We start from the raw sequence: 26856 nt of genomic DNA on the forward strand, positions 1-26856 counted from the left end.
CTTGGAGTAACAATAGACAACCAACTCTCTTTCTCAACTCACATCAGCAATCTTTCATGCTCATGTAGATTCCTTCTCTACAATATCAGACGAATCCGCCCTTATCTGTCAACACAGGCCACCCAGATACTGGTTCAGTCCTTATTAATCTCACGACTGGATTACTGTAACTCCCTTCTAGCTGGTCTACCACTATGTACCATCCAACCTCTTCAACTCATACAAAATGCAGCAGCACGACTGATCTTCAACCTTCCCAAATTCTCCCACACCACCCCTCTGCTACGCTCCCTCCACTGGCTCCCAGTAGCTGCACGCATCAGGTTGGGGCAGTGGTGGCCTAGCGGTTAAGGAAGCGGCCCCGTAATCAGAAGGTTGCTGGTTCGAATCCCGATCCGCCAAGGTGCCACTGAGGTGCCACTGAGCAAAGCACCGTCCCCACACACTGCTCCCCGGGCGCCGGTCATGGCTGCCCACTGCTCACTCAGGGTGATGGGTTAAATGCAGAGGACAAATTTCACTGTGTGCACTGTGTGCTGTGCTGCTGTGTATCACATGTGACAATCACTTCACTTTATTATTATTATTATTAAATACTGATGCTGGCCTACAAATCCAAACATGGAGTAGCACCATCCTACCGCACAGCCCTTATTACACCTCGCACTGCACCTCGTATACTCCGAGCCTCCAGTACTGCTCCATCTCTGAAGGTAAAAGGAAGACATTCATCTAGACTCTTCTCCGTCTTGGCCCCTCGGTGGTGGAATGAACTTCCCCTCAAGGTCAGAACAGCTCAGTCACTGAGCACCTTCAAACGACAGCTCAAGACCTTCCTCATTACAGAATATTTAGATTAAATTGTAATTTTCTTGTTGTCGAACTTGTTGTTATAGTGTTGTCTCTCTGTTGTTGTTGTCATAGTGAACCAGAATTGATCTCTTCATCGATGGTAACTTAAGCACGTTGTAAGTCGCTCTGGATAAGGGCGTCTGCCAAATGCTGTAAATGTAAATGTAAATTATGCTATTATGGAATCACCTAAATTTCAATATATATAGATACATGATTTACATTTACATTTAGATTTACAGTATTTATCAGATGCCCTTATCCAGAGCGACTTACAATCAGTAGTTACAGGGACAGTCCCCCCCTGGAGCAACTTAGGGTTAAGTGTCTTGCTCAGCGACACAATGGTAGTAAGTGGGATTTGAACCCGGGTCTTCTGGTTCATAGGCGAGTGTGTTACCCACTAGGCCACTACCACCCCCACAATGTAACTAAATGCACATATATTGGTATACACACACACACACACACACACACACACATACATACACCAAATACCTCTCTATATATATATAGTTGTTAGACTATATAGTTGTTAGATGGTATGTATATTCAAGTCTTCCACTATTGGTGAGGACATTTGGTCCCCAATAAGAGAAACAACTTTTCCTCCAGACCTGCCCACACACACTGAGACTTTAACACCCAACTCTTCAACTGAGTAAATTGGCAGCTAGAGACTAAATGTATTTCTGGACCAAATGCATTATTGAAACCTCCTGAAGTGTTTGAAACACTCACGGTGTCTTTCACTCCCACACTCCCCCTCCCCACGTTTACACAAGCGCATCCCCTGAGGGCTTATGAATGGTGGTTGAGCACACAACGAAACGTAAAAAAAAAAACAACCCTGGCCATTCCATCTGGAATATATGTGTTCTGAGCCAAAAGAAATTTGTTTGCAAATGTTTTCATACTTAATTAAATTAATGAATTAATTATTCATCCTTTTTTGGTGGTTAGAATCCACACATGGGTATTCAAGGTGCTGCTTCCCACACAGATTTCCAGGGAAACTGACTTTGGCTGATGTGAAATTGGCAGCTCAACCATTTGTTTTATGACAAAATGATATTAATGCTTCAGCAAAGTCTCAGAAAATGTAATCTAATAAATTCACTCTGTTTATTCACACATGCATATCTGTGATAAGGACACAAGGTCAAGGTCAAGAATTCTTACTGTCGTCCATGTCGGGTAGAATGGTCACCCGGGCAGACGGGTACTCCTGGCCCAGCTGGCCACCCATTGGCATGCTGAGGGTGATGTTGAAGGACTCCTCTGCCTCGTACAGCGAGTCATCGATGATAACCACACGGCACGGCTTCTCAGTCTCACCCTTGTCGAAGCGCAGGACGCTGGAATGCTCCTCTGGTCGGGAGATGAAGTCGGAGTAGGACAACACTCTGGTGGGAATGGTGCCAGTAGCTGTGGCTACACAGATCACAAACACAAATCTCTGAACATGAAACATTCTAAATACTGAAAACAGTTGCAATCTTGTTGAGCCCATTCTGCTTTCTGCCTCATGACTTCAACTCCATAAACAGGAGTCAAAAATTTTACTCAAGTATGAGTAGCATTACTAAAAAATTGTGATAAACCCTTTGAGTGATAAACCCCTGACTTAGGTGGATAGAAATGTAAAAAAAATTATAAAATTAGAAAATATATTTAACATTTTTATTAATGTTACCTCTGCCATTATTTAGCACCTATTTCACTCTTGCCTTTTTTTATTTTGTAATTTAGATTTTTGAATTCTGATTTGTAAATTAGAATGAATAAATCACTATATTAGTCAATTAATATGGAAATAATTGAGGATCAAATCAAACAGATTAAGAAAATGAATTATTAGATTAATTGTAAAAATAACAGATTAATTGTTTAAAATGATCGTTTGGGGCAGCCCTAGTTATTACCAACCTCTGTCCATAAATGAAGAAAAGATGAAGAACATGCAATTAAAAGAAATACTGTATATGGGAAGTATACAGACTGTAAAAAGAAAAAGACAGAATCGGTTCTGAAAATAAACTTTCATACCTTGCTGCGTAAAGCAGATGACCATGAGCTCCTGACTAACATCGCCATGGCGACGCACAGGAATGAGCAGCTCGCCAATGTCCTCCTCAACAGTGTAGGTAGCTGACGGGATAAAAACTGTGCACTCTGCAGGTCAAAGGTCAGAAGAAAAAAAAAAACTTCAAACATTGTTCCAGAGTCAGATCAAAAACAAAAGAACACAAAAAAGTGACAACCTGAGGCAGAAAATTAGGTTTCGTTAACAATTAACAATGCCGAGGCATAAAGCACAAACCAGACTCACACCATAGTCAATTAAATGAGACCTAAAAAGCCAATCAGGATGTCTTTCAGTCTCAAGAGTTCTCAGAGTAAAAAAAAAATCTGATTTCACAAAGGTGTCCAACCATCTGGCTGAGGAACTGAGCTACTTGCTAAATCATTTCTTTTGGGGCACTGCACTTCTGGAGATCACAATCCCACAACCTTCTAGGTGGGTATGAGGTTTCGAAAACCTGCAGAAGACAAATGGATTAATACATCCTAAAAACCCACTCTAAGCCTGTCCCAGTGCCTGCTCTGATGCGCATCAAACAGTAAAACAAGAGAAATGTCCACCTAAATAAATCAGGCATGTGGGTAATTTGGGGGCAGGCCTCAGCATGTTAAATCCCCCCCGCCTTGTCCCAGGTTAGCGTGACAGCAGTGTGAGAAAGCAGAGCAGGGCATGACTGGTTAAACGTACCCATGACCCCTCAGGAGCACCGAGCTACTGCTTTCCTGACAAATAACCAAGGTGTCAGGTTGACCGCAGCAATTTTATGCCTTTTTTTTTTGCACAGAGCTCAGCGGACTCCCCTAGGATCCTTCAACAGCAATTACAGTGCAGGGCTGTGACTAAAATTAAAAAGCACAGGTTTCCCTTCGATATCACATTATGTCCAATTTGGCTTCTAAACATGTTCACGTCACGTAATAACCTAATTTTCCATAATTTTCCAAGTAGGTAAGGCATACTTAGTACTATAATGTGGTTATCACTGTGAATGTAACAGGAAAAGTGAAAGAAAAAACATTAATATTACAATGCAATTACAATAACAATAATTTAGTTGCTCAGAGAACAGCTTCAAGATAACAGTCCTGTGCATTTGAGTCATTTGAATTATTTTGCACACCAGTGTACCCGTGTTGTTGTACTTTTTCCAGCTACTTTACATTTGTTTCTCTTGTTCAGGCTTTTTGTGGTTTGTTTGTGCTGCCTGCATCTGTTTTCGATAAAAATCCTCTGAAGTTCAGTGCTGACAGGTCCCAGCGTCCTCTGTGCAGCATTTGGAAAATTGATGGAAGATGCCCAAGGTTCATACAAGCTAAAAATTCACCAAAGTGTATGATGGGATAAAAAATTCTGTACACACAACAGAAACAAGTGCATTAAGTACTCAGTAATATTTCAGCTCACTGTTCTTCCTGCAAGATGTCACTTATTCATTGCCCACAGGGAACTTTGTCACACGGTTACAAAATGTCCTAAAGCATCAGTGTTGTTGTTGTTTATTTTTTTGTAATTTCTGTCCTGTTTCTTGCATACATTATGCTTTGCTGATTGCTGCCCTATTTTTCTGCTGTATACACCCAAGATCTTTGCTCCGGCATTAACCCGTCGGTCCTCGCTGAGTCACCTCCACCGAGACTCTCAGAGGGGAACTTCACTTCCCGGAACTTTTTTTTTTTTGATAACTCCGGAACACCGGGAGGATTTAATAAATGCCCACGGCGCAGGCCCCCCGAACACGGCACGAGGACAGCCTCCGGCTCCCTCCCTCAGGGAGAGTAGTCTGTAATTCCGCCTCAGGCCTCCCCGAGAGTTTCTCAACTTATGCAACAGCTTCTTAAGAAACACGTTTTTGGCAAAACGCTGCAGTTTCCGGCAGCGACTCCTCTGTGGGTGGGTCACTAATTTGTTATCTTCTCAGCATATTCTATATTGCCTTTGTCCATTTCTGTACATATGTGCTCATTTTTTAATTCAAAAGTTCAAAACAGGCAGCCTATTGACATGACCACCCTGGCACAACCTGGCCAGCTTTGTTAAGATTCCACACGCGTCGTCTGCCTCTCAGCATCTGTCCTGAAGGATACTTCTCATGGCCCGGGGCTGCACAACAACTCCAGCATCCTACCTGTCGTCCCCCTGCTAAGACAGGTGGGAGTTTCGTTGAGGTGAAAGTAAATAAAACTGAAAGACACCAGCAGTGACAACATCGATGTCTGACACAGTGCTTTCCCACATGCTCTTCACCAGCTCCATCAAAGTAAATCCACCGCAGTGCGCGACACAATTTATAATGAACTGATAAATCTAGTGGAAGGAATATGTTAACCGCAGCCAAAAAAATTATCTCCAGATTTGCAGTGGCTGTTTCGGCTTTATAATGAATTTGGAATGAATAACGCCTCCTACATTGTGTGAAGGCAGTGCTGCCAGAGAGAGCGCTTCGCTGATCGTTCACGGACTTGGGTGAAACTCAAGGGAGCGTTTGGAATCATCTGAAGCATTCAGCCTTCGAAACATTTTCAGTCAGTCTAAATGCCCGAGTGGCGTGTACTCTTCGCTGCTGCCGATCTCTAAAGGTAATCATCTCGCCCTCTTCAGATCAATCCATTCCCTGCGTTCAGTCATCTGCAACTCGGTGCTTTGAAAGTCCACCCAGCAAATTCTGTCGTGTCATCTCTCTTTCCTCGCTACTTCTCATCTAGCCGTACTAGCATGTCAGGGCGCATGCACTTGAGGTCAGAGGTCAACCTCGGCTCTCTGCTCCCTGCCAGTGTGGTGGTTTGCCTGTAGACGGCATTGTCTCCATGCTGAAGCTGACTCATCTGCTGTCCATTTACAGTGAGGCTGCTTGTCTCTCTGGGTCCTCACTAGTCCACACTTGGTGTGGGCATGTCCAAGGTTGCAGACAGATAGGCTGTTTTTATCTTGCAGCATCTGCTCTTCATCATCCGCTTTTGGAGAAACTTAGCGGCTCACAAACAGGGGTGTCAATTAAGGACCTTCTTTCTTCCTCCAAATGATAAAGAGCAAATTTGCATAGAATGTTTCACACTGACCGAGGACCGAGCTTCTCGGTAATACATTCATATCTGTGTAGGACGTGGCAGAACTTTAAATGAACAGATTGGCCTTATAGTGGATCTGTCACTGTCACGATCCAAAAACATAAGTGATAATGCAAATACGTAAGTACCGGAGATGGTTAAGTGTGTAAGTGTAGAGGTCATGAACCAGGTGACTCTTCTACACATGGAGAACGGTTGTGTCAAGCTAAGCACCTGTGTTCACTTATGCATATACTGCAGACATGAACAGAATGCATGCTATGGGATCATTAGTGGTCCGGGCTGTCAGCAGGTATACGATCCTGCCTGCAGCTTCAAAGACGGCAGTGTGTGTGTAGGTTTTTCTTCTCGCCTACTTGGTAACACATGATTCCACAAATTATAGGTCTGCAATGCTCTTGCACAGCTTTCCCATTGGTTTCAGTGTCTTTCATCACATCTTACCATGCAGTGCAAGGCTCAGGGTAACCTGGTTAAAACTCCAAAAAACTGGAACAGAACGAGAACTTCCTCACATAGCACAGTTACCTTTTCTGGAGGACTTAGGTCCCATTATGCAACTGTAAGCCACACTGCTGTCCTGTCCCAAGGCAGGGCGCTTGTTGTAAAACGGAAAGATTAATTGGTACAATGTGGCTTGTACACCAATTACCCTTTTGGGACGACGGCCACAACGTTCTCAGCCAATCTGTCCACACTGGATCAGATTTCCATTGGCTGCAACTCATCCCCTCCATCAGAAAAGGGGGGAAGGGGCTGCATGAGTAACCAATTGTTCTTCTCTGCTCGTTGTACTGCTTCTGTGGCCACATTCTACAGGTCTACATTTGGAGCAATGGGGCAAATCCCAGTAAAAAAAAAGGTGTAAATATTTTTAGATTCCGTTTCTTTAATCTCATTGTGTGACACAGTGGGTCAGCAGGTAGATATAGGCCTGATGTGAAGGCCACAAAAAGACAGCAGACAGAGAGACCACTACTCTCTTTGCGTCCAACGCTTGTTGAAGGATCTGAGATATTGGACATCTGAACTGCAGCCCTGAGCCTCTGTGCCTGATGAGGTTCCACACCGTCATTAAGATGCTGTCCAGTGCGCTTAGCTAGAATGCAGGAGCTGAGCGTACACAGCACATAGAGACAGTCAGTCTGCCTGTCCCACTAATGAGCTCCTCCAAGAGGATCAGCAGCGAGCCAAGGCTGGAGGAGATCCATTTTGTTACACACTGGACACTTCCAACTCACGACAGACCGACGCATTCTTCCATGGCAGCTGTCAGGGTTTAGTTTTAGGCCATTGTTAAAAAAAGACAATCTCTCATTCCAAACATCACCCAGACATAGACAAACGTCATTATGCTGCCCATTTTCTGACATTCTAACAGAACGGGTGCAAAAATCAACTAACAAGCTAATGTTGAACGTTCTGTTTTTGTTTGCCTGCTCTTTTAAATAATTCATTTTTTTTTTTTTACATATCTTAAATAAACCAAATTGCAGTTTAATAATTTTAGTATATTAGCATTGTCACCAATTACTACTAATTAGTTTACTAAATAGTTTACTTAATCAAATATTATACTGCCCAAAATGTCTATTAGTATATTATTTAAAGGACAGTATTATTAAGTCTGAGTCATGTTTTCTTATCCTATGATTTTATTCAAATATTTTCAGTACTTTTTATATAACTACAAGACAATACCACATAGTACAGTGGTATTTCAAATATTACTTTTTAAAAATTATAACATGATGATGATGATGCTTACCATCACCCGGGTCGTTGATTTCGACAGTAGCCACCTCTGGAAACTCCAGAGCTGCCATGACTGGCTCTGAGAGAATGATCTGGAAAGTCTCGGACTGCTCGAACTCCTGGTCACTCAGGATGCGCACCTTCCATGTGGCCGTGGTCTGACCCGGGTTGAACTGGACCTGGCGCTGGGCCTTTCCACGGAAGTCTTTGTCTTTCTCCGCTGTGCCATCTTTGGTACCAATGCCTGTGTACAAAAGAAAGTCTGAGGAGGGGGTACAGTGAAGACACATGGCTTTATCTAACTCACTGGTTCCAGAGTGACGAATGATCTTTATTTACAGGGACAGTCCACTGGGACTGTCTTGCTTGGGGACATCATGGTTTTACCATTAACATTTATGATTCATGTCTGAATCCAATGGTGATTTCAGCTTGTTAGTAATGGTCCTCATATGTCTCAATTTGGCATTGTCACAGCTCTGCACATTAAGTTTGTTAGTACGCATTTAGTATGTGATACATGTCTTGCAAAAGAAAATGCGTGCTGTACCTTGAGTTATTCGAAGGCAGAGACTGCTGCTATATGATTCTTCTGTTACTTCCATATCGAAATACGAAATTAACAGAATTATGGAGCACGGGCAGAGTGCCTAGTCCAGGATTAGCTTGACTATCGATTATCTGGGCATGTTAGTCCGAATGTGAAAACTGCACTTTAGTATGATTTTAGTGCTAACCCAATTCTGAAAAAATGGTCTGTCATCTTTAATTCAGGATCTACACAACCAAATCTAGTACCAGTACAGTAGTGAGTGTCTGTGCTTGCTTATGCCTGGCATGGTTGGGGGGGGGAAGGGGGAATAATAAAAGTAACTTCAGGGGGTACAGATGGTGAAAAAGGTTTGAGAAGATTTTGAGTAAAAAGGGGGTTTGTGTCTTTGAAGCAAAATGAAAAAGCAATCAGATCTTTGATATGGAGGACCAGTGTAGAGCATGAAAAATAAAAACGAATTCTCTTCCTTCAAAGAAAGTGTGGTGTAGGAGGCTCCAGCGCTGACTTTATTATCCATCTCTTTCTCCACGGGTGGACCTGCACTGCGATCGTCTGATCGCCACGCTTCTGGTGGAGAGTTTGAGGCTCTTACAAGGAGCAAACTAGTTTGGCTATGAAGTATGCTTCTCTTTTTCATTAATTTCCCCCCACATGGCTCGTTCCATTGGCATGGCCAGAGAGGAAGGAGCGCGATGGGTCCCTGCAGGTCAGAACCTAGCTTCAGATCTTCCCGTTCTTCATCTGCAATCTGATGGTGAGCTGGCTCGCGCCAACCACTTGAAACTGGACTTCAAGTGCCGTTGCTTTCTCCTTCTGATGTCCCCTTGCCAAAGGAAGATCTCAACTTCCCAGAGGAGCAGCGGTTCATGTGATCTAAGGCCCCATTGTTCCTCCTGAGAAACCCAGAGACGTATCACTTTCTGATGCGGTAAAAACATCTAATACTACCAGAGGTCACGGTACCAGGAGGATGGAAGTAAACATTCCCATGGGAACGGCCTCCTGCAATTTCTCTGTCCGGCGTACTTAATTTCGGCGGGTTGTTTTGACTTCATTAACGTGCCGTTCCGTGCCGGGCGGCCGCTTTAAGGAACCGGCGCTGCTGATCTGGTGATCTGCTCGGCTGGGCTCCATTAGGCAAAGTAAATCACCCTCCTTGTTTGACACAAATAGGTTTCGTTTGACTTCAGTGCAGGATTGAAGACTAAGTGCAGGGTCCTGTCTTCAGAAACCGAGGGTCCCCAAGGAGACCGGCCTCATTAAAACTTGCCTTTGAGCCCCAGAGGACACGGGGGGACAATTAAAATATGCCCTCTCTCTTAATTGTGCCTTGCGTGAAGCTTGACCTGAAACTCTTAATACAGTTTTCCACAGTTAGCAGATTTGTGAGGGCGTCTATATCATTTAATGTCTATGCAAGTCTTAGCGTGCTTTCATTCAACCCCTTTAGCCAGAGGAAAGATGAAGATGAAGACGGAGAAGTTTCTCCACCATCCCTTTAATTTAGTCAAGTTGAAGTCAAATTCTTAAAAAGAGAAGAGCCTTGTAAGATACTCTGTAAGGCACTGCGCTACACCTGTACTAGTCAGGACTGGTGGAGGGTTCACTGTGGCTTCAATTTGACTTTGAAAAAAAAAATAAAAATTTTAAAATGTCAAAAATTGCATTAAGTTGAGTGTGAAAAACCTTAAACACAAATTGCTAAACACAAAATACTAAAATCCATGATTTGGATGTAGGAATAATACTTTGACGTGCCAACTACCACATTAAATGGTGTTAAATTGCCTTAACACATAGACAAAATGTATGTATTTATAAGGGATGTAAGGACATATATTTTATGTTTAAAAGTGTGCTTTTTAAAACTCAAATTCCAAAAATTAAACCTAAAAATTTAATCTAAGAATATTCAGATTTGGCTCACAATTTGAATGTATTAAATACGTAACTATGATGAAATTTGAGAACTTTGAGTGAACTTTGAATGAACTTAACCTGAATGAACATTGAAATTTCTAACTTATTATTTTAGGGTTTGTTTGTTTTTGTTTTTTTTGCTGTGCAGCTTCAGGGTCAGAACTTTACTCACTGATAAAGGATGTCTCTCCCAGATACCCTCTCCGCCTCAGCACTACTTCGAGAAACTTGGCCTCCTCGTCCACCACGTAGTATTCCCTCTCCAGAGAAATCCAGGCCCAGTTCAGACGGAACTGCTGGTTCTGCAGCTTATTGCCTCCTGCGAAAAACAATACTGAGTTCACTTCACCCGTTCATGTCAAGCTTCATCTCGCCAGCCAGCTATTAAAGTGTTCAAAATTGAACACTAGGGCTGTGTATGGACGAGTACCCCATGAGACGTCACGAAGTCAGAAGGTCAGGAGAAGATGTGATAGATCTTTACAAACCCTAAAAAAATCAAGAATGTATATATACATCATAAATAATGAAGCATAGTAAACACACTATTAATTTAGAAGGAAAACAAAATAAATAATAAAGTGCCATTTTGGTAACATAATGAAAGATAAAAGGGTTGGTTTTTAAAAACGCTGGAAAGTCTCCTATCTATATTAGAGCATTTTGCTCATCCTGAATCCCGTTTGAAGTTGGATTCAAAGCCCAGACTTGGTATTCCTGCCGGCATCACTGCCAGTTACGATCTGACCACAGACAGAGCCACACACAGACATCAAACACACACACACACACACACACACACACACACACACACACACACGCACAGATACAAAGGAGCTTACTCCCACTCTCACACCCCCTCAAAGTATGCACACAACAAGCAGACACACACACACACACCCACTCTGTGATGCTGTTATTACCAATCTACTAATTACAGGGTTAATAAAGCACATATTCTTTTATTACTTCCTGGGTCGACAAGGTTCCTGGCACCCCTACCCCTATGACAAACATGCACGCGCACATTTTATGGCTAGTAGTGGCCTCAAGGCAAAGAAAGCAGGTGGCCTGGGTGCCAAAAGCCAGGTCTTCAGGAATGGCCAGATGGGACCACACTCAGGGCTGGGTGGAACAAGAAGACATCCTACAGTTCACATCTGTGTGTGTGTGTGTGTGTGTGTACGGATGCATATCTGTGCATTTGTAACATGAGTCGGAAGGTGGAAAAAGACCAACGGGGCAGGTCCTGGCCCATTGTTCAGGGGTCTCGGAGGGTGACGTCTCTTAGCGCTTGGCCTGGCTTCAGAGGGCCCACTGCCCCAGTTGCCACGCTCAGTAAACCTGTCACGTCCATTTACCCTTTCAGGAACTCCGTACACGCTCACCGCTGAGCGTCCGGCATGCCATGCTGCGCGCGGTTGTTTGCTTGTGTCTGGGTGGGTGCGAACGTGTGTGTGGCACCCGTCGCACCTGGTTCAGACTGTGACTGACGGCACCAGCATGCCTGTTCTTCTTCTGCTCCCTCACCCGGGCCTCCAACAAAGGCAGGATGAGTGTCAGAACAAGGCCAGACTATGTAGCAAGGGGTCATGTGACAAAAAACGGTGGTGCAGGGGAGGGAGATGACGGCGATTACGAGCAACGCGACACCCCACCACATCATCTCCTGATTTCAGAACAAGGAAAACCGGGTCAATAATTATCATAAAAAAAGAAAGAGTGCTGAGTGACACAATTGTTCCCTTCTTTCGGGCCAAGGCGAGAAACTGAAGATGGCGGATGATGCAAATCTCAGGTGAAGTTCCGGCTCTTTGGCTCGTCTTCAAAGCCTGACGCTCTGTGCCGTCGTGGGCATTGTCAACATGATTTTTCCTCGATGAAAGAGAATACAGCAGACTGGTCCCCCTAAACGCGCGGATCGCGAGACTCGACAGGAGTGGCGCTGTAAACGCAGCGCGGCTATCGCCGATGTCATCTCCAACCGCGGCGGCAGCCTAACGCCAACCTACTTTACATACGACCCCAGAGAGAGAGAGAGAGAGATAGAGAGAGAGAGAAGCAGCCTCTCGTACGGGGCTTTACTCGATGGAGGCCGTATGAAAATGTCCCATTCGCCTGCGCCCCAAAAGATTGTGTTTCAGCCCGACAGCCGACGTGATCATTTGAGCTAAATCTCCTCCTTAATAATGCTGAGATATATAGATCCCAGGGGAACGGAAGCTAAAAAATATATTTATATATATATATATTTCCAATAACACACACACACACACACACACTGCTGCCATTTGTTCTCGGTAGCTGAGTGGAACAAGCCAGAACAGAAAAGTTCTCTTCTCATATATATATGTGTGTGTGTATGTGTGTGTGTGTGTGTGAGATCAAATGGCAGCAGTGTGTGTGTGGGAGATGAAGAGCATGTGGCATAGGTACACGTACACACACACACGCGCGCGCACACACACACGGTGTGTATGATCGCTGGGACGTGAAGGCTGTGGCTACCGACCCCGGGCAGACGGCTAATCCCGTCACACACAGCCGCGTTCCCACAGGCCCGCTTCTACTCCAGTTCAACAAAGAGGCCACCCCACTATTGCATTTACTGGGGTGGGGGGGGGGGGGGGTGGGGGGTTGGCTCCGGTAACAGAACGAATCTTTCAGAAGCCATTGTAATAACAACGCTGACATTAAACCAGTCCGACCTCGACCACGTTTCAAAAGCGGGCGTGCGCTCTTTAATCAAGCGCCCGGGACATTCCTGCACCATTTATAGGTACGGTACCCATTCCGCCGGGCTCAAGCGGCTCTTTGTGAACAATACACGGTGCTAAACATATCATTTATACTGTACCAAAGACAAACATGCCGGGGTTAAACATTGAGATCTTTGATGCCCGCATGTTAGTGTGTGTGTGAGGAAACACCGCTGTTCTTCTTCGGCTCACATGGGCTTAAATGAAGGCAAGAGCATTGACAGCAAAAACAGCGAAGACAACAAAGATTAAATAAAATTCAAGACAACTCATATTCATGCGTGCAAACACGCGCATCTATGAATCCAGAGATTAGGGCTGCATTTACCATGGAAATGCACCTTGTCCCACTTCACATTCCTGGCTGCAGCCCTAAGATAACTATGAGAGAATGTGTTGTTATTATGTTATTAGCTATTTACCATGTTGCTAAACTAAATCTATTTTATAGATATAGCAGTCTTAGCGAATTGTATTCTTTTTCTTCTACATTTTGTTATTATTGCATCCTAAGGTAAGGTAAAGTAAGGTAAGGTAAGGTAGACCACCACAAGGTGGTCCTAACGCCCTGAGACTGATTTATTCAGAATCCACTGCTCTTTTTCACCTAGTTAGAGAAGGGTTCAGGGGTCATGAAGTTTCTGTTCAGATGTTCGCTATGCCCAAAGTTGGACAGGAGGAAACCGAACGTCTACCCTACTGCCGCAGTATCTTTTTTTTTTTTTTTTTTTTAAAGACATGATAAGGGAAATAAGTCCACTTCAAAGAGTTAATCTTTAACAGGAGTTCAGGGGTTGATGAGGAAGGCCTGGGCATCTGAAATACATTCCACCATCAGTCAGACGAGTTTCATCAATGTAAACCCTCATGCTGCTCTACTTTGGTGCAATTCATATTTATATGGATAATCAGAGGGTGAAAGGTATGAATGAGCACTGTTACAGAACACAGATACATATATTTTATTGAGCCCAAGGGAAATAGAAGAACCCAGCGTCTGATTCGCAACACACAATATGCAGCGGTGCAGGGATTGATAGTCTACCCTCCGGAGCCATTGTGGAGGTCTGTGATATAGTGTGTGTCAGTGGAGGTATGTGTGTAATTGCTGTGTACCAGCACAAATAGAATCTAAAACAAATGAGAAACTATGGAATATTCAAATGCAAATGTAAAAGACAAATTGAAGACACAAATATGCACGAACAGACCAATCTGTTTACATACATAGGTAGATAAGGGCCAGCTAGCAAAAATCTAGCAGCCTAGCGATAAAGAGCAGGTTAACGTGATGCCCAGTGATCAGGTTCCACCCTCCCCGTTATGGTCTAGCCATAAAAGGAAATTTCCTCACGGACCCGTGTATCGTGTAAACGTCTCACCATGACCTCCTCCTACCAGTCGGTCAACCAATGGTCACGTGTTCCATGTGTCCAAAAATGAAGGGGAGGAAACTACAGATGTTGAGTGAATGGGCGGACCGGCACACTGATCAACAACGCGAACACCGAGCCCCACAGCAATGGTACACGGCAAGGTTACCGTCCTGGAAAACAACCAGCCACGCCATGTCCTATGTTCCGAGGTGCCTGGACAGCCCTCGGCGTGTGGTTGTGTACCGTAGGTGTGCAGGCTGAAGCAGGCATCACTGTCAGTTGCTGACTATCGTTACCGCTGACCAACACACAGCAGATATGACACGGCGGCGGGATGCCGCTGCTGTGTCTGTAGGATGGGACTTTAACACACGTCGGTGTCACTGCTGGGTAGAGAGTGGGCCGTCACCCAGAAATAGCCCGGCAGCAGCTGAAGGGCTGCAAGAAAGCAAACCGCTGCAGCTCCAAACACGCCGTATCGGTAGTTCCGAAAATGTAAACATTGTGGTACTAGCATGGTGGGTGACACACTCGCCAGAAGGTCGCGGGTTCAAACCCCGTTGTGTCCTGCAACAACTGACTTTAATTCATATTTTTAAATGTAAACTAATTCACTAGCTAGGGGTTGCGTTGTCAGCCACACCAGGGCAATTTGAAAATGCTGTGGATGCGTCTCAGAGAACCCTTTTCAATGCTCTGTAACAGATTTGATGCATTGCGTTCATCAACACCCAGTTATTCCCAAAATATCAAAATCAAACAAGCACCTGGTCTGGCGACACTGACTGGAAGGTCCGGTGTCCTCCCTTCCGTCCGCGATCCCCTGCATTTTATATAATGGTTGAATAGTTGTCTTACATACCACAGTGAAAATATCCCGCTCAGTGTGCCGGGGCGGTGCCATCAAACATTTTGTGGTCCGTTTTTTGCCGGAATTTAGTAATTTTCGTTTTTTTAAACACTGTGACACGCAGGAATGTCAAAACTAGCAAAACTACACACACAAGAAGGGAAAAAAAGCTTGTGCACAAGTTACAGCAGCAAATTTTTAAAGCGCTCAGCTGTTCGGAAGCAACACCTGACAAAAGAACAGCGGCTTGTTGCACGGAAAAGAAAAAGGAAGACAGAAGAACAAGGCCCGTTTGAGCCCACCGCCGACACCATCTGTGCCAGAGATGGCACAGAGACACAGTTATCGTTCTGCCGACACATGCCCACTTCCTTAGATCTTTATTTCTTTTCTTTCCTCGTTTCTCTCGTCTCCAGTTGACGTTCCGAGCAGAGACCCAGCGCGAATGATGGGGGGGCACCCATGAATCCAGAGAGCCCGGGCGGTGCCAGCGCTGTGCCCTTGTCTCACCGGCCAGCAGCAGCACAGTGTCCTTATTTGGTAAAGTCAGCGAGCCAGCGATGTCCTGTCTGGCCAGGGGCTGAGGCGAGCTGACTAGGGGATGTGGGCGGATGAGCCCAGGGCCCCCGGCCATGTGTGACGGGGTGAAGCGTGAAGGTGAGCGGCGCTTCCTGGGAGGGTCCGCAACGGGTCAGTGTTTTACCGCCATATTGTTGGTCATAAGGTGGGGCATTCGCTGCCAAGATTCACAGGCCTTTTTAATGTTATGTTAAGGTCTCGGTTGAATTTATACGACAAGAACCTTTAAGAACAAAGCCACATGGTGCAGGAACAATGGAGTCACGTCAGCCCCATCGTTCACTCTAAGCTGGCAGTGAAGACAGAATAAGTGCCTTTCGGGGCCCTGTGCCCGGCTGAGATATACGGCCGCTGGCCCAGACCACTATCAATGGCAAAAAGCAACGAGCGGGACTGGGACCGAAAGATTTAGAGCGCCTGCAATTTCACAGGCTTTAACCTCTGGCCTCTGCCCAGCCTTTTCCACGGGCATCGGTCTGGCATTCGCATCGTTTTTTTTTTTTTTTTCTATCCGAATGACTCATTATACCAATGTCAGTTACCGTCTCACATTGTGATTGGCTAAGGCCAAATCTATTTAAGTATCAAAATGCCTGATTTGCCTTGTTGTACTAGTAGAATTGGGGATCCCAGGGTCAGAAAATATAAATCCAGACCAGTGGAGTAATTGATCCAATCTTGAGCTAATCTATCTCCATTACCAGGGATAGCTTAAGGAAGAAGATCCAAACTCATATTGGACAATCAAGTTAATATTACATTAATCAAGATCATGTTTAATAAAACAAGTCCCAATTTGAAACATAACCTTAGATTACAAAATGTTATATATTTTTACATTTCATTTCTGGTAACCACAACTGCTAGTATTTTACTGTGTTCTTCTTCTTTTACTTTTGGCTGCACCCATTGGGGGTCACCACACTAGATCAACAGTCTCCATTTCCTTCTGTCCTCTGCATTTTCTCTCTCACCACATCCATAAACCTCTTACATCTTTTCCTCTTTCCTAACAGCTCCGTCCTCAGCTTCCTTCTCCCAACATACTCAGCGTCTCTACTCTGGACATGTCCAAACCAACGCAATCTCACCTCTAAATTATATGTATTTTCTCTGTTATAGACAACCTACCCTCATATTTCTAAGGGACAGTGCCAGGGCTAAAACTCTCTTATGTGGCATAATACATTTTTGCCTTTATTGTCATTATAAAATTTGTAATTACTAACTCTGGTCGAACTGAAAATTTCTCTTTGAGAGATTATGTAACATTATTACAAGTTCCCTAGCCTGTCTATGGTCCTCCAGTGGCTAGGCATTTGAATAAAAGCCTTTTTTTTCTCTCTACTTTTTCTAGAAATGGCAATAGGTGTAAAGAGTGCTTTGGCCATTCTGCTTCACCGTTCAGAGAGTGGAATCTGGAATTTATTCCCTTATGTCCTCGACGTCCTGTCTGTGACAAACATTGTGGTTGGTGAATGGTGTTAATGACGTGATTTCCGTGAATGCCCGCTCACAACTATATAGGCCGCTCTCCTCCTTTTCTCCCCTCACTCCTCCTTATTTGCATTTAAAGCTACACACACTGAATGGGTGCATCCAGGAGAAATCTCATTGTGGGATTGGCTTAAAGTAATGGCTGTAATTCTGCACCAAGGCTGAATTTCAGAAAGAGACTTCATTTACAGTTTTAGGGGACCACTAATACCAATATAAAAGCAGGGGACCTTTATCTAAGAATAATTATAGATTCTTTTCAGAAGAAGTTTAAGTAATAGTATACTTCTGGTTTTCACGAACTATAACCCATTATCACCATAGCACTGGATATATAGGTTGGCCTTATAAAATTATGTATATGTAATTTATTTCCATGATTTTGTTTATGTTTTTTACTATTAATCAACTTCCTTGAACAAACCAATGTTTATATATGTAGCACAGACATTAAAGATGTTCAACCACCTCTATTGCCTCAAAGCACACTTACAGAGACAAAAGTTCTTTGAACACATAAGCTGGTCAACCCCCCGATGTTCCCTCCCCTCCTTCTCTTGCACTCTGATTCCAAACTGGCCCAGAAGGTTGTTGTGGAAACCACTGTGCCACTCTCTTCCTGGGTCACAAAAGCCGGAGCCCCACACTTGTGGGGAGAGGCGGTCTGGAATTCCCAGAGCTCCAATTTCAGAGCCAGCTCCTTTCTCTGGGAGACCATGGGGGGAAATACGGTGCATTCGAGGTCAAAGGTCATTCATGTCCTGGGAGTCTGCACTCCAGTTCCCCCCGCAAGCGATGACAGGTGACACCGTAAGGCACCAACATGCTAAAATCCCAAACACAAAAAAACACACACACACTGTGCACTGTGCAATTGAAAGTAGAGACAAGTGTGTCACCAAACATACACCGACCTGCTAGACAAGCCTGTAGACAATCCCACCAGGTTCACAGAGTGAATGACAGTTCAAAATGCCTCCAAATGAAAGATTTATTTATATATTTATCTATTTATTCGTAATTGGCTCCCTCACCGAGGAAGACCTTGCTTTTAGATTCTTCCCCCTAAACGTTTCAAGGCTTACAAAGCTTTTGAATGACTTTTTTTTTTTTTTTTTTTAATTAAATGATACAACCATCTGACAATACTATTTTTCCTCAGAGGTTTTTAATGCCCCATCTTACTGACAATGGAATCATCGATTCGCTTTTTCCTGTGTGTTCTCAAAAAGTTTCACATCTCAACAATGCAGCCAACATGCCAGCATGCCAAGCCAGTAGGTGGACCATACAGAAATGCCTCAGGCCTAAATGCTAATGTCCTGTGTTTCTAACAGTGACCTCACCATGTAATGTTTGTACGCCATTTGGTTTTGGGTGGTGTGTTCTACATCCGAACAGTCTCACATTTTAATACAAATTACAATGTGATGCATTGTTTTTAGTCTATATTGCTAACAATGGCTAACAGACGGTCTTTATTGCTAATAATGTTTGCTGTACTTAATGTAAAGTACAGCAACAATAAAGCAACAGGTACGTTACATTATCTATTTTCAGAACAGCACATTTTCAGGTGTTCATTTCCAAAGGTACCCTCGTGTTCAGCAAATTAAAACAAGTTATAGGTTCTGGAAAAATAAAACCTCACCTATACTTCACTAGACATTTTTGTAAGTTCTACTGTCCCAGGATGCCCACCGAAAACCCTGGACTTTCAATGCTAATCCTGTTAGCTTGGCGAGAGGATATTAGCTCATGCAGGCTTTGCAGGAACACCTTTGGTGTTCGCCGCTCTCCACCCTTCAGAAGATCCACGAGGTCACGTGCAAAACCCCCTCCCCCACCGGCGGTCAGAGCGCTGCTCGTCGCTCCGAAGCACCAAGGTCAGTCCTCCTCCTTGGCCGAGACGGCATCATTATATCTCAAGATTAGCGTTCAGACTTGGATGGGCACAAGCTATTCGACAATGTTTTCTTTCTTCTTCTCTTCACTTTCTTTTTGCAATTTTTGCTGCTACAGACTCGGGGCAAACGTCACGCAGCCTGGCACGTCCTCCAAGCCAAAATGGCGAGAGTTTAACAGGAAAGGGGGTTAGTATTTGAAATGTAAAGAAACAGAATAAAGAAGGCAGAACATTCCGTGGGAGTCGCAAGAGGAGGAGATTCCCAGGAGAACGTCAGCCTCTTTCTGAATAAGATTAACAAACAAATCAAGCGCGCTTGACGTCGGGGACAAAGGCCCGGGTTTGCCGAACACTTTATATTTTGTTACCATTAAAATTCAATAAGGTCCCGCGTGTACGCTGCAAACCTGTGTATAGAGAGAGGGACCCGCCCTTTCAATGCAATGAATCCGGGTCGGACTCAAGCTTTGAATTCATGCTGCACGCTTATTGGCCCGTACATACGTCACCAGGGTAAAAAAAGTAAACAGTAAAAAGTAAACTGAAGATGTGAAGACTTTAGTCAAATGCAAGAGCCCTCTAGTAGCCTGTGGGTAGCTACTAATAGAGGGTCGGCTCAAAGTGTCTATATATATATTTATATATATATTTTTTTCTATAATGGCAGGCAAGGCCAAACCCAGCTTTTCTTACCTGCCCTTGAGCGCCATTCATTTGGAAACTCTTCCCACTGGGCGTCTTAATTAACAGTCCGCTGTGCGCTTTTTCCAGGGACTGAAAAAGCCCGAATTCTCCACGGCATTGAACAACAACAACAACAAAGTCCCCGTTTCAGAAGCTGCGGGGCCATTTTCTGCACAGCTCGCGCTTAAAGGTCAGTGCAGATTAAATATTGAAAGTCTCTCGCTCATTACCAGCCAATTATGCATGACCACTGAGGCTGCCACACTGCCGCAGTAACACTAACTAATCCCCGCTGAACCGCCCAAAACTAGCAAGGAAAACCAGCAAACAATTTGTAAGAGATTTGGCCAATGAAGGTAGGTCAAAGAAAACGCAATGTGGCTTTCCCACTTTAACACATTAGGCAGAGGAAATTGGCCGGCTTCAGTGAGATGCAATCAATTTTTGTGCTTTTGCAAAGACCAGGCTATCAACATAGCCTGTCACAACAGTAATGGCCTCGGCCGACCTGCTAATACTGTAAAACTAATGGCATCCCCGCGGTCGTGTCCAACACATTCGTCACGCCCGAAAACAAAAGATAAGCTTTACCACAGTTACCGAGGCCGCAGAAAATCGAAGTCATTTTGGGTCCAGGGTAGCGGACTGATGTCTTTAAGCTTCGAGGTCTCTTGAGTGGCCCAAGGCCGCTCTTCCAAAGGGGTTGGAGCAGCAGCGAGCAGATACCGATCGAGCAAGAACAACATGGTGTAATGATGCCAGGGAGAATGGTCGCAAGAATAAAGGGGGGCATGCAGTTTTTTTGTCCGTCTGGACCCATGAATGCACAGCATTTGCTCACTTGTCAGGCGGAATAATGGCACCCCGTAAGCAGAAGGGCCGTGCGGGGAAGCCGGGTCCGTGTTAGCTCATATGTGTGGGCAGAGTCCGGGGGGCTCACTTGGTGAGCTGTGCTTGAACAGGATCCCTGAAGTCTTCCTTCCATACTGGGAGGCCTAATAAATGTTTAGTGCATTCTTGTAAATGTTTTATATTGTCTCGTATACGATTGGGCACGTTACCACACATTTGCACAAAATACAAGCAACTTTTACAGAAAATATTCAGTGTTTTCCAAGAAGTGAGGTTATAGCACAGTGAGTTTGCATGTCATCTTCTTCATAGTATAGTAAAGGGCCAATAGGTGTAGCAACGATTCGCATAGAGAAAGTAATATTATGCGAACAAATCTGCTAATTAATTTTGCTGACTAGCATGAAATGAATAGAGATCATGAGTTATCATTCATCAGTTTGCAGGTAAATTAAAGATTCTGCCAGATTTTAACAGATTGCTGGTCTACTATCCCCCAATAATCATTTTAAGATTTTATCCTGGGAAAGCTTGATCTTATCCCGGGACAGAGGACTGACCTACTGAACACACCAGGTTCAATTCAGGGTCACCACTTGGCCTGGGGAGTGGTTTTGGGCACCTGAATGAACACTGCTTTCTTATTGTGAAGCAATGCTGCAAACCATCGCAGCTAAAGCATTATTATTATCGACCACCTCTGGCTGACACTAATGGGAGCAAAAAGATTTTCTTAATCACCTTTCTTTCATCGTCCTCGAAAGTCTTTGCGGACAAAAAGTGTCTGGGGGAGAGTTTCAGATGAAAAGGAAAACACCCTGGCCTAGATTTCTGGTGTGTATGAAAGGCAGAAGCATCTGTCAAAGCATCAGAAACCAGGCGTGTTCCCTCCGTTTGGAATGAAACTGCATGTCGCAGCGATTGGGCAATTTAAATCCCACGCTTTTGAAACTTTGTGACGGAGAAAGCGGCATTTTGTTGAGTTGTGACGGATTGAGCGCATGTCAGCGCCGCCGAGTATGTCCAATTGGAGTTTACGCCACGCTGTGTCGCCGTCAGCGGGGATAATGAGCCGACAATCATTCAGATTAGGATAACCGGGAACGCTCCGACTGCGAGTGCACATCACAATGTTTGGTCGGGTGCCAAAACTTCTAAGCACAGCGATAAATATCCCCCAGGAATCTCCGAATGTGACAGCAAGCACCTAGACAAGCCACCCGTCCATCAAGACCCCCAAACCCCTTCCGCCACTCACCCTGCACTCACTGAGGATTTAAAAGGTTCTTTATGGACTGCCTCGTGCACTCTGGCCCTGTTTACTCTGTTAACACAGCGACGAGAGCACAGCCCTTTATCCTCCGGCCATTATTTACACCCGACGAGCTCCGGCTGCTCCCAGTTCAACCCCCGAGGACCCTTAGACATTAATCTCCTGCGCCCAGCCCCCCACCCTGCCCCGTCCCACCGGCCTCAGTCTAGCTACCCGGGTGGCCAGGGTTCGCCGTGGCCCTTGAGTGGCTTGCGGGTTCAGGCAAAGGCCCGACGTTGCCAAATTTAACTTGTGTTCCCAATTGTTTATAGGCGTCACAGGACACAGTGAAGGCATGACATGTCATAGTATCCTAACTTGTAATAGAACCTACAACCATGCAAGAGAATATTGCAGGCATACAACTGTATTGGAGGAATTGAATTCATTTCTGCATTTTTATGCATGTGTACAAATGGCTTCATGCATACAAATGCTGATATATAAAGTATTGCAACACAAAAAAAGATAAATAAACTGCATTACTGAGAACCTATTAAATGTGCACAGTTTGTGTTGAGTCACACATTATATTAAAGCATATGTGATCAGAATAATATCCCATCATCCAGCCTCTGGTCATTTACCAGGAATCATAAGCAGTGAGTAAATATGGAAGAGTTAGGAAATGATTCTGCAGCTCTGAACACTGCACAGCAGTCTTTTCAGGAGCCGGGAACTCTTTCATTACTCGCAACGCTCCTTTCAGCTCCTTGTAAAACATCGTTTTTTTGGGGGCTTTTTTTCCCCTCCCGGTGTTTCGTTGCCTCGTCTGGCATCTAGAACGAGGCTCCCATCATAATAATGAGAGGCTGCCAGACGAACATTCATGTAGACTCAGAATAGCATAATGACACTTCATCTAAATAAAGGTACTCGCTCCTGATTGCCGAGATGAGGGCTGAAATGCCGACTGCAGAACTGCACGCGGTTTTCAGCTCTTCGTCTGACATCGTTCGCCGAGCCGCACTCTGCCGAGTCATTTTGTCCGTGGTTTGTTAGCATTTCTCCACATCCAGTCCCCTCATTAAAAAAGCCTGTGGGGAATGTGGCTGGGATGTGCAAAACGTTGGGTTAAGTGCACATTCATGTTCGTCCTGTGGCGTATTACGGGTGTTAACGGAAATGGGGGGTGAAAAAAAAAAAAAAAAGCTTCGTTGAGTGACATCCGAAGTTGAGTTCTATTTTTCACTTCCTTTAGAAGAAAGAGGGCGCCTGTTCTCACATAATCCCACGAGAACCGACTGTTTAGAAAAGGTACCGGGCCAAACATCTGAATGTGGCTTTTTATACCTTGTACTGCGCTACTGAGCTGCAACGCTATCCTCCGCAATAAGGCACCGATCGCCTGATGTCTCAATCAAATGAAATCCGTCCGCTTCCCCGGGCGGCTGGGCCCAGTGGCGGAAAAGATCCTGCCAGCGGGCAGAAAACGGAGGGCGGCCAGCACATCAGGACGCAGATTACACGGCTCCGGGCTGGAGGAGGGTTTCACCTCCCTCTCCCAGCTCTGACGGGACCGTGACACACCTACAGCCTTTCATCTGCTCCCTGGCTCCTCTTGTCGTGCCGCACCTCCCTTTCAAATTCACAGCCGAGCAAATCGCCGCACATGCTGCCGATCGATCGGCCTCACGGGGTAGAATTCGTTTCTCAGACACCCAAATCTGCAACCATGACCAAACGTATTAAAGCAATACAGTAAGATTTGTTGTCTTATATCACAGGATAACATATCGAATTTCAACAGCTGCATTTATGTAATTGGTATAATCTGTATTTACCATCACCGTTCACTGAGACTGAGATCTGTTGTTAGGTTTATTGTGCAATGTATTGGATTTCAGCTCTATGTGTCGGAATAAAAGTGGTTTTGATGTAATAACACTCTTTAGGCATCCAAACTTGCTCTGCCATGCACTAATATGCAACATTCCATCATTACCCTCAATGAATAAATCATGAAATATAATATTTTAGTCTAATTTGCTTAAACATGTTCTCGTTATCTGTCCTTAGGACTTCTAAGCCATAAGATGTTCACAAACCTTTCTGGGAGTATTTCAAACCACATGGTTTACCTTTTAGACTTTTCCAAGAACATGTGATTTTAAGAATGTTATACAATGAACTGTGCTGCCTTCAAAGAAAAATATTAATACATTGTGCCTTCTTTTGTGTTTGAAAAGGTTTGAAAAATGACAATAGGTCACAATGAGTACAATGGCTATAAATAAATAAGTGCAAAATATAGGCATCATTATGTAAACTGCGGTGTGTGGAAGCACAGAACCTGCGTACGCTCAGAAAAAGAAAGTAATTTGCACCCCCGATAATATCTTGCATTCACTTCACTGGAGCCAATCAGAGCTCACACAGCTTCTGTGAAGCCTGAAGATCTGCAGTCCAGCAGTCAGCAGGTTAGGCCGATTCGATTACCGGATGGTATTGGTTTTAGCCTTTGACGCTCTCTCTGTCAGTCTCCCCGTCGCGCCAGAGCTGCCCCGTGGGAGGGGGCACCGTGGCTGCGGCTCTCAGCGGCCTCTCGGCAACCAAATGGAATTATCAGGCATTATTTACTGAGAGACAGCGCCGTTACTTCAATCAAAATGAAACGAGGATTGGTCGGGTCTGGTCGGAATATTGATCAGGGCTCGTATCCCCGGGCGCGGAAGGCGGTTACGGGAGTAAGCCTGAGAACTCTATCCTGAAGGAACGGACGGCGGCACACCTCACCATCCGGCAGACAAGTCCGGGCGTGGGATTTCTCCCGTCTGGGGAATGTCCTGCTCTGCGGCACGGCTGGTGCGCAGGGGCTGGGCGTCGGTGTGATAGGGTTACCGGCGGCCCGGCTGCTACTGATGGATGGCTTTGCCTCGGCAGCAGAGCGCTCTCAGCCAGGGACTTATGAGAAAATGGTAAATCAAGGAGGCACAAAGCCACCTGAGTGAGGAGGTGTTATTGCCTCCATCTCTCAATTTGTAGAACACTTGGCTGCAGCTTTTAGGCAGATCTTGGGACAACAAAAAAGCAAGCTCGGGTACAAAAATCACTCACAATCAGATGCAGATAAGCTTTTATATGGAGAGAAATCGAAAAATACAACCATGTAGAATCTTGTAAATCTATAGGACCAAAATATTATACAGCATTTGTTTTTTTGTTATCGGACAATTTATGTTCTTACTTTCCTTCTTTGTTTAAATATTACATTTACATTTATAAAATCATATATGTTCCAACAGCTTGAACCAAATTCTTTCTGTGTTTTTACCCTTGGCCAATAAACCTGATTAATATTAAAAGTGTAAAGTGAAGTGTCACTTGTGTGTGATACACAGCAGCACAGCACATGGTGCACACAGTGAAATTTGCCCTCTGCATTTAACCCATCACCCTAAGTGAGCAGTGGGCACCATGACAGGCGCCCAGGGATCAGTGTGTGGTGACGGTGCTTTGCTAAGTGGCACCTCAGTGGCACCTTGGAGGATTGGGATTCGAACCGGCAACCTTCTGTTTACGGGGCCGCTTCCTTAACTGCTAGGCCACCACCATAGTTTAAAATGGTTACTAACTACTAAAAGAATACATTATAATTCATATAATTTATCAATTCAGCACATGTTAATAAGAAATTCAGAACTTTTGTGATACCATGCAGTACGAAATTTTTCGAGTCAGCAGGGGGCTGAAAGTCATATTTCTGAACCATCCCTTCACCCCCCTGACTGTTCCACAGACTCTGCAGCAGCCACCTGACATTCGCCTCTGCAGCTCTGCTGATGAATAATGCTGTCCACACCGCAGGAGGTGCCCAGTCCCGTCTCTCTCCTGCCATGAGTCAACATCCTCTGGGCCACGCTGACACGCTAGACACAAGACGCATGGCCGAGTTTGCTTTGTCTAAGCTCTTTCCAACCCGCCGGGGAGGCGGGTGATTTATTACTGTAACTCCCGCATCCTTTTTTTTTTTAACCGTAAACTTTCAGCGGCCTGCAGTCTCGGTCACGTGGAAAAAACACCACAGCAAACGAATCTTTGAAAAATAAATACATAAAAAAGTTTAAACGAGCTCGATGGACAAAGACACATTGTAGTGATCGTAAAAAAAAAAAAACTGCATGCTAATGGATTCTTCCGCCGCACAGATGTGGCACCGGAACGGCGAAATTCGGCGCGCGGACCAGCTGCTGCCTGCGCTCAGAGCCTTTAATCAGACCCCAGATGTTTCGCACTAATGCTGCCGCGGCGGCCACCGAGCCTGTGTTTAACTTGGACGAGAGACCCCCGGACTTTCTCAAGGCAACTCTCTCTCTCGCGCGGGCGAAGAGGAGTAATGGCGCGTCGCGCCCTCGGCCCGGGCCCAGGGTGTTCATTACAGTAATAACGGGGGATGTGAATCGCAGGAGCAGCTCTCCGCAGCGGCCCTGGCCACCCGCCTGCATGTGCGTGCTTGTTCTTAGGCCCGCTGCCGTGCCGGAAGTCAGGGAAAACACGTTTGGTGTCTGTAAATAATCGCTCTCTTCCCAGACTTCATTCATGCGGTCGTCACCTTTCGTTTCAGCGCCCTGTTCTGTTTTCTTTCGCATTCCTGGGCGATTGGCATAACTAGGGGTGTGTGGCGCGGGTCTTATACGCTTTTGTCTGTGATTTTCCTGCTTACTTGTAAGAGAGGCAGGTCAGTACCCCTTCATTTGCTCTGAACCAACATTAAAGCTACTCTAATCCATACATTGGGCGCGGTGCCGGAGTATAAGAGCAGCAACGTCCTTGTTGGTCGGTGAGCAAAAAGTGGGCGTGTTGTAACGTT

At 44.9% G+C, this 26856-nt stretch overlaps 1 protein-coding gene across 1 annotated transcript in view; it reads right to left on the minus strand.

Annotated features, from left to right (window-relative positions):
* Nucleotides 1-26856, minus strand: part of frem2b (FRAS1 related extracellular matrix 2b) — a 63871-nt gene that overhangs the window by 24161 nt on the left and 12854 nt on the right. The window contains exons 3-6 of the mRNA XM_028962828.1: nucleotides 10404-10550; nucleotides 7772-8002; nucleotides 2902-3027; nucleotides 2035-2286 (exon numbers count right to left, since the gene is read on the minus strand). Of these exons, the coding sequence (XP_028818661.1) occupies nucleotides 2035-2286; nucleotides 2902-3027; nucleotides 7772-8002; nucleotides 10404-10550 (756 nt within the window). The remainder of the gene's footprint in view (nucleotides 1-2034; nucleotides 2287-2901; nucleotides 3028-7771; nucleotides 8003-10403; nucleotides 10551-26856) is intronic.

The sequence above is a fragment of the Denticeps clupeoides genome, chromosome 19, assembly GCF_900700375.1.
Source record: "Denticeps clupeoides chromosome 19, fDenClu1.1, whole genome shotgun sequence".
In the NCBI taxonomy this organism is placed as follows: Eukaryota; Metazoa; Chordata; class Actinopteri; order Clupeiformes; family Denticipitidae; genus Denticeps; species Denticeps clupeoides.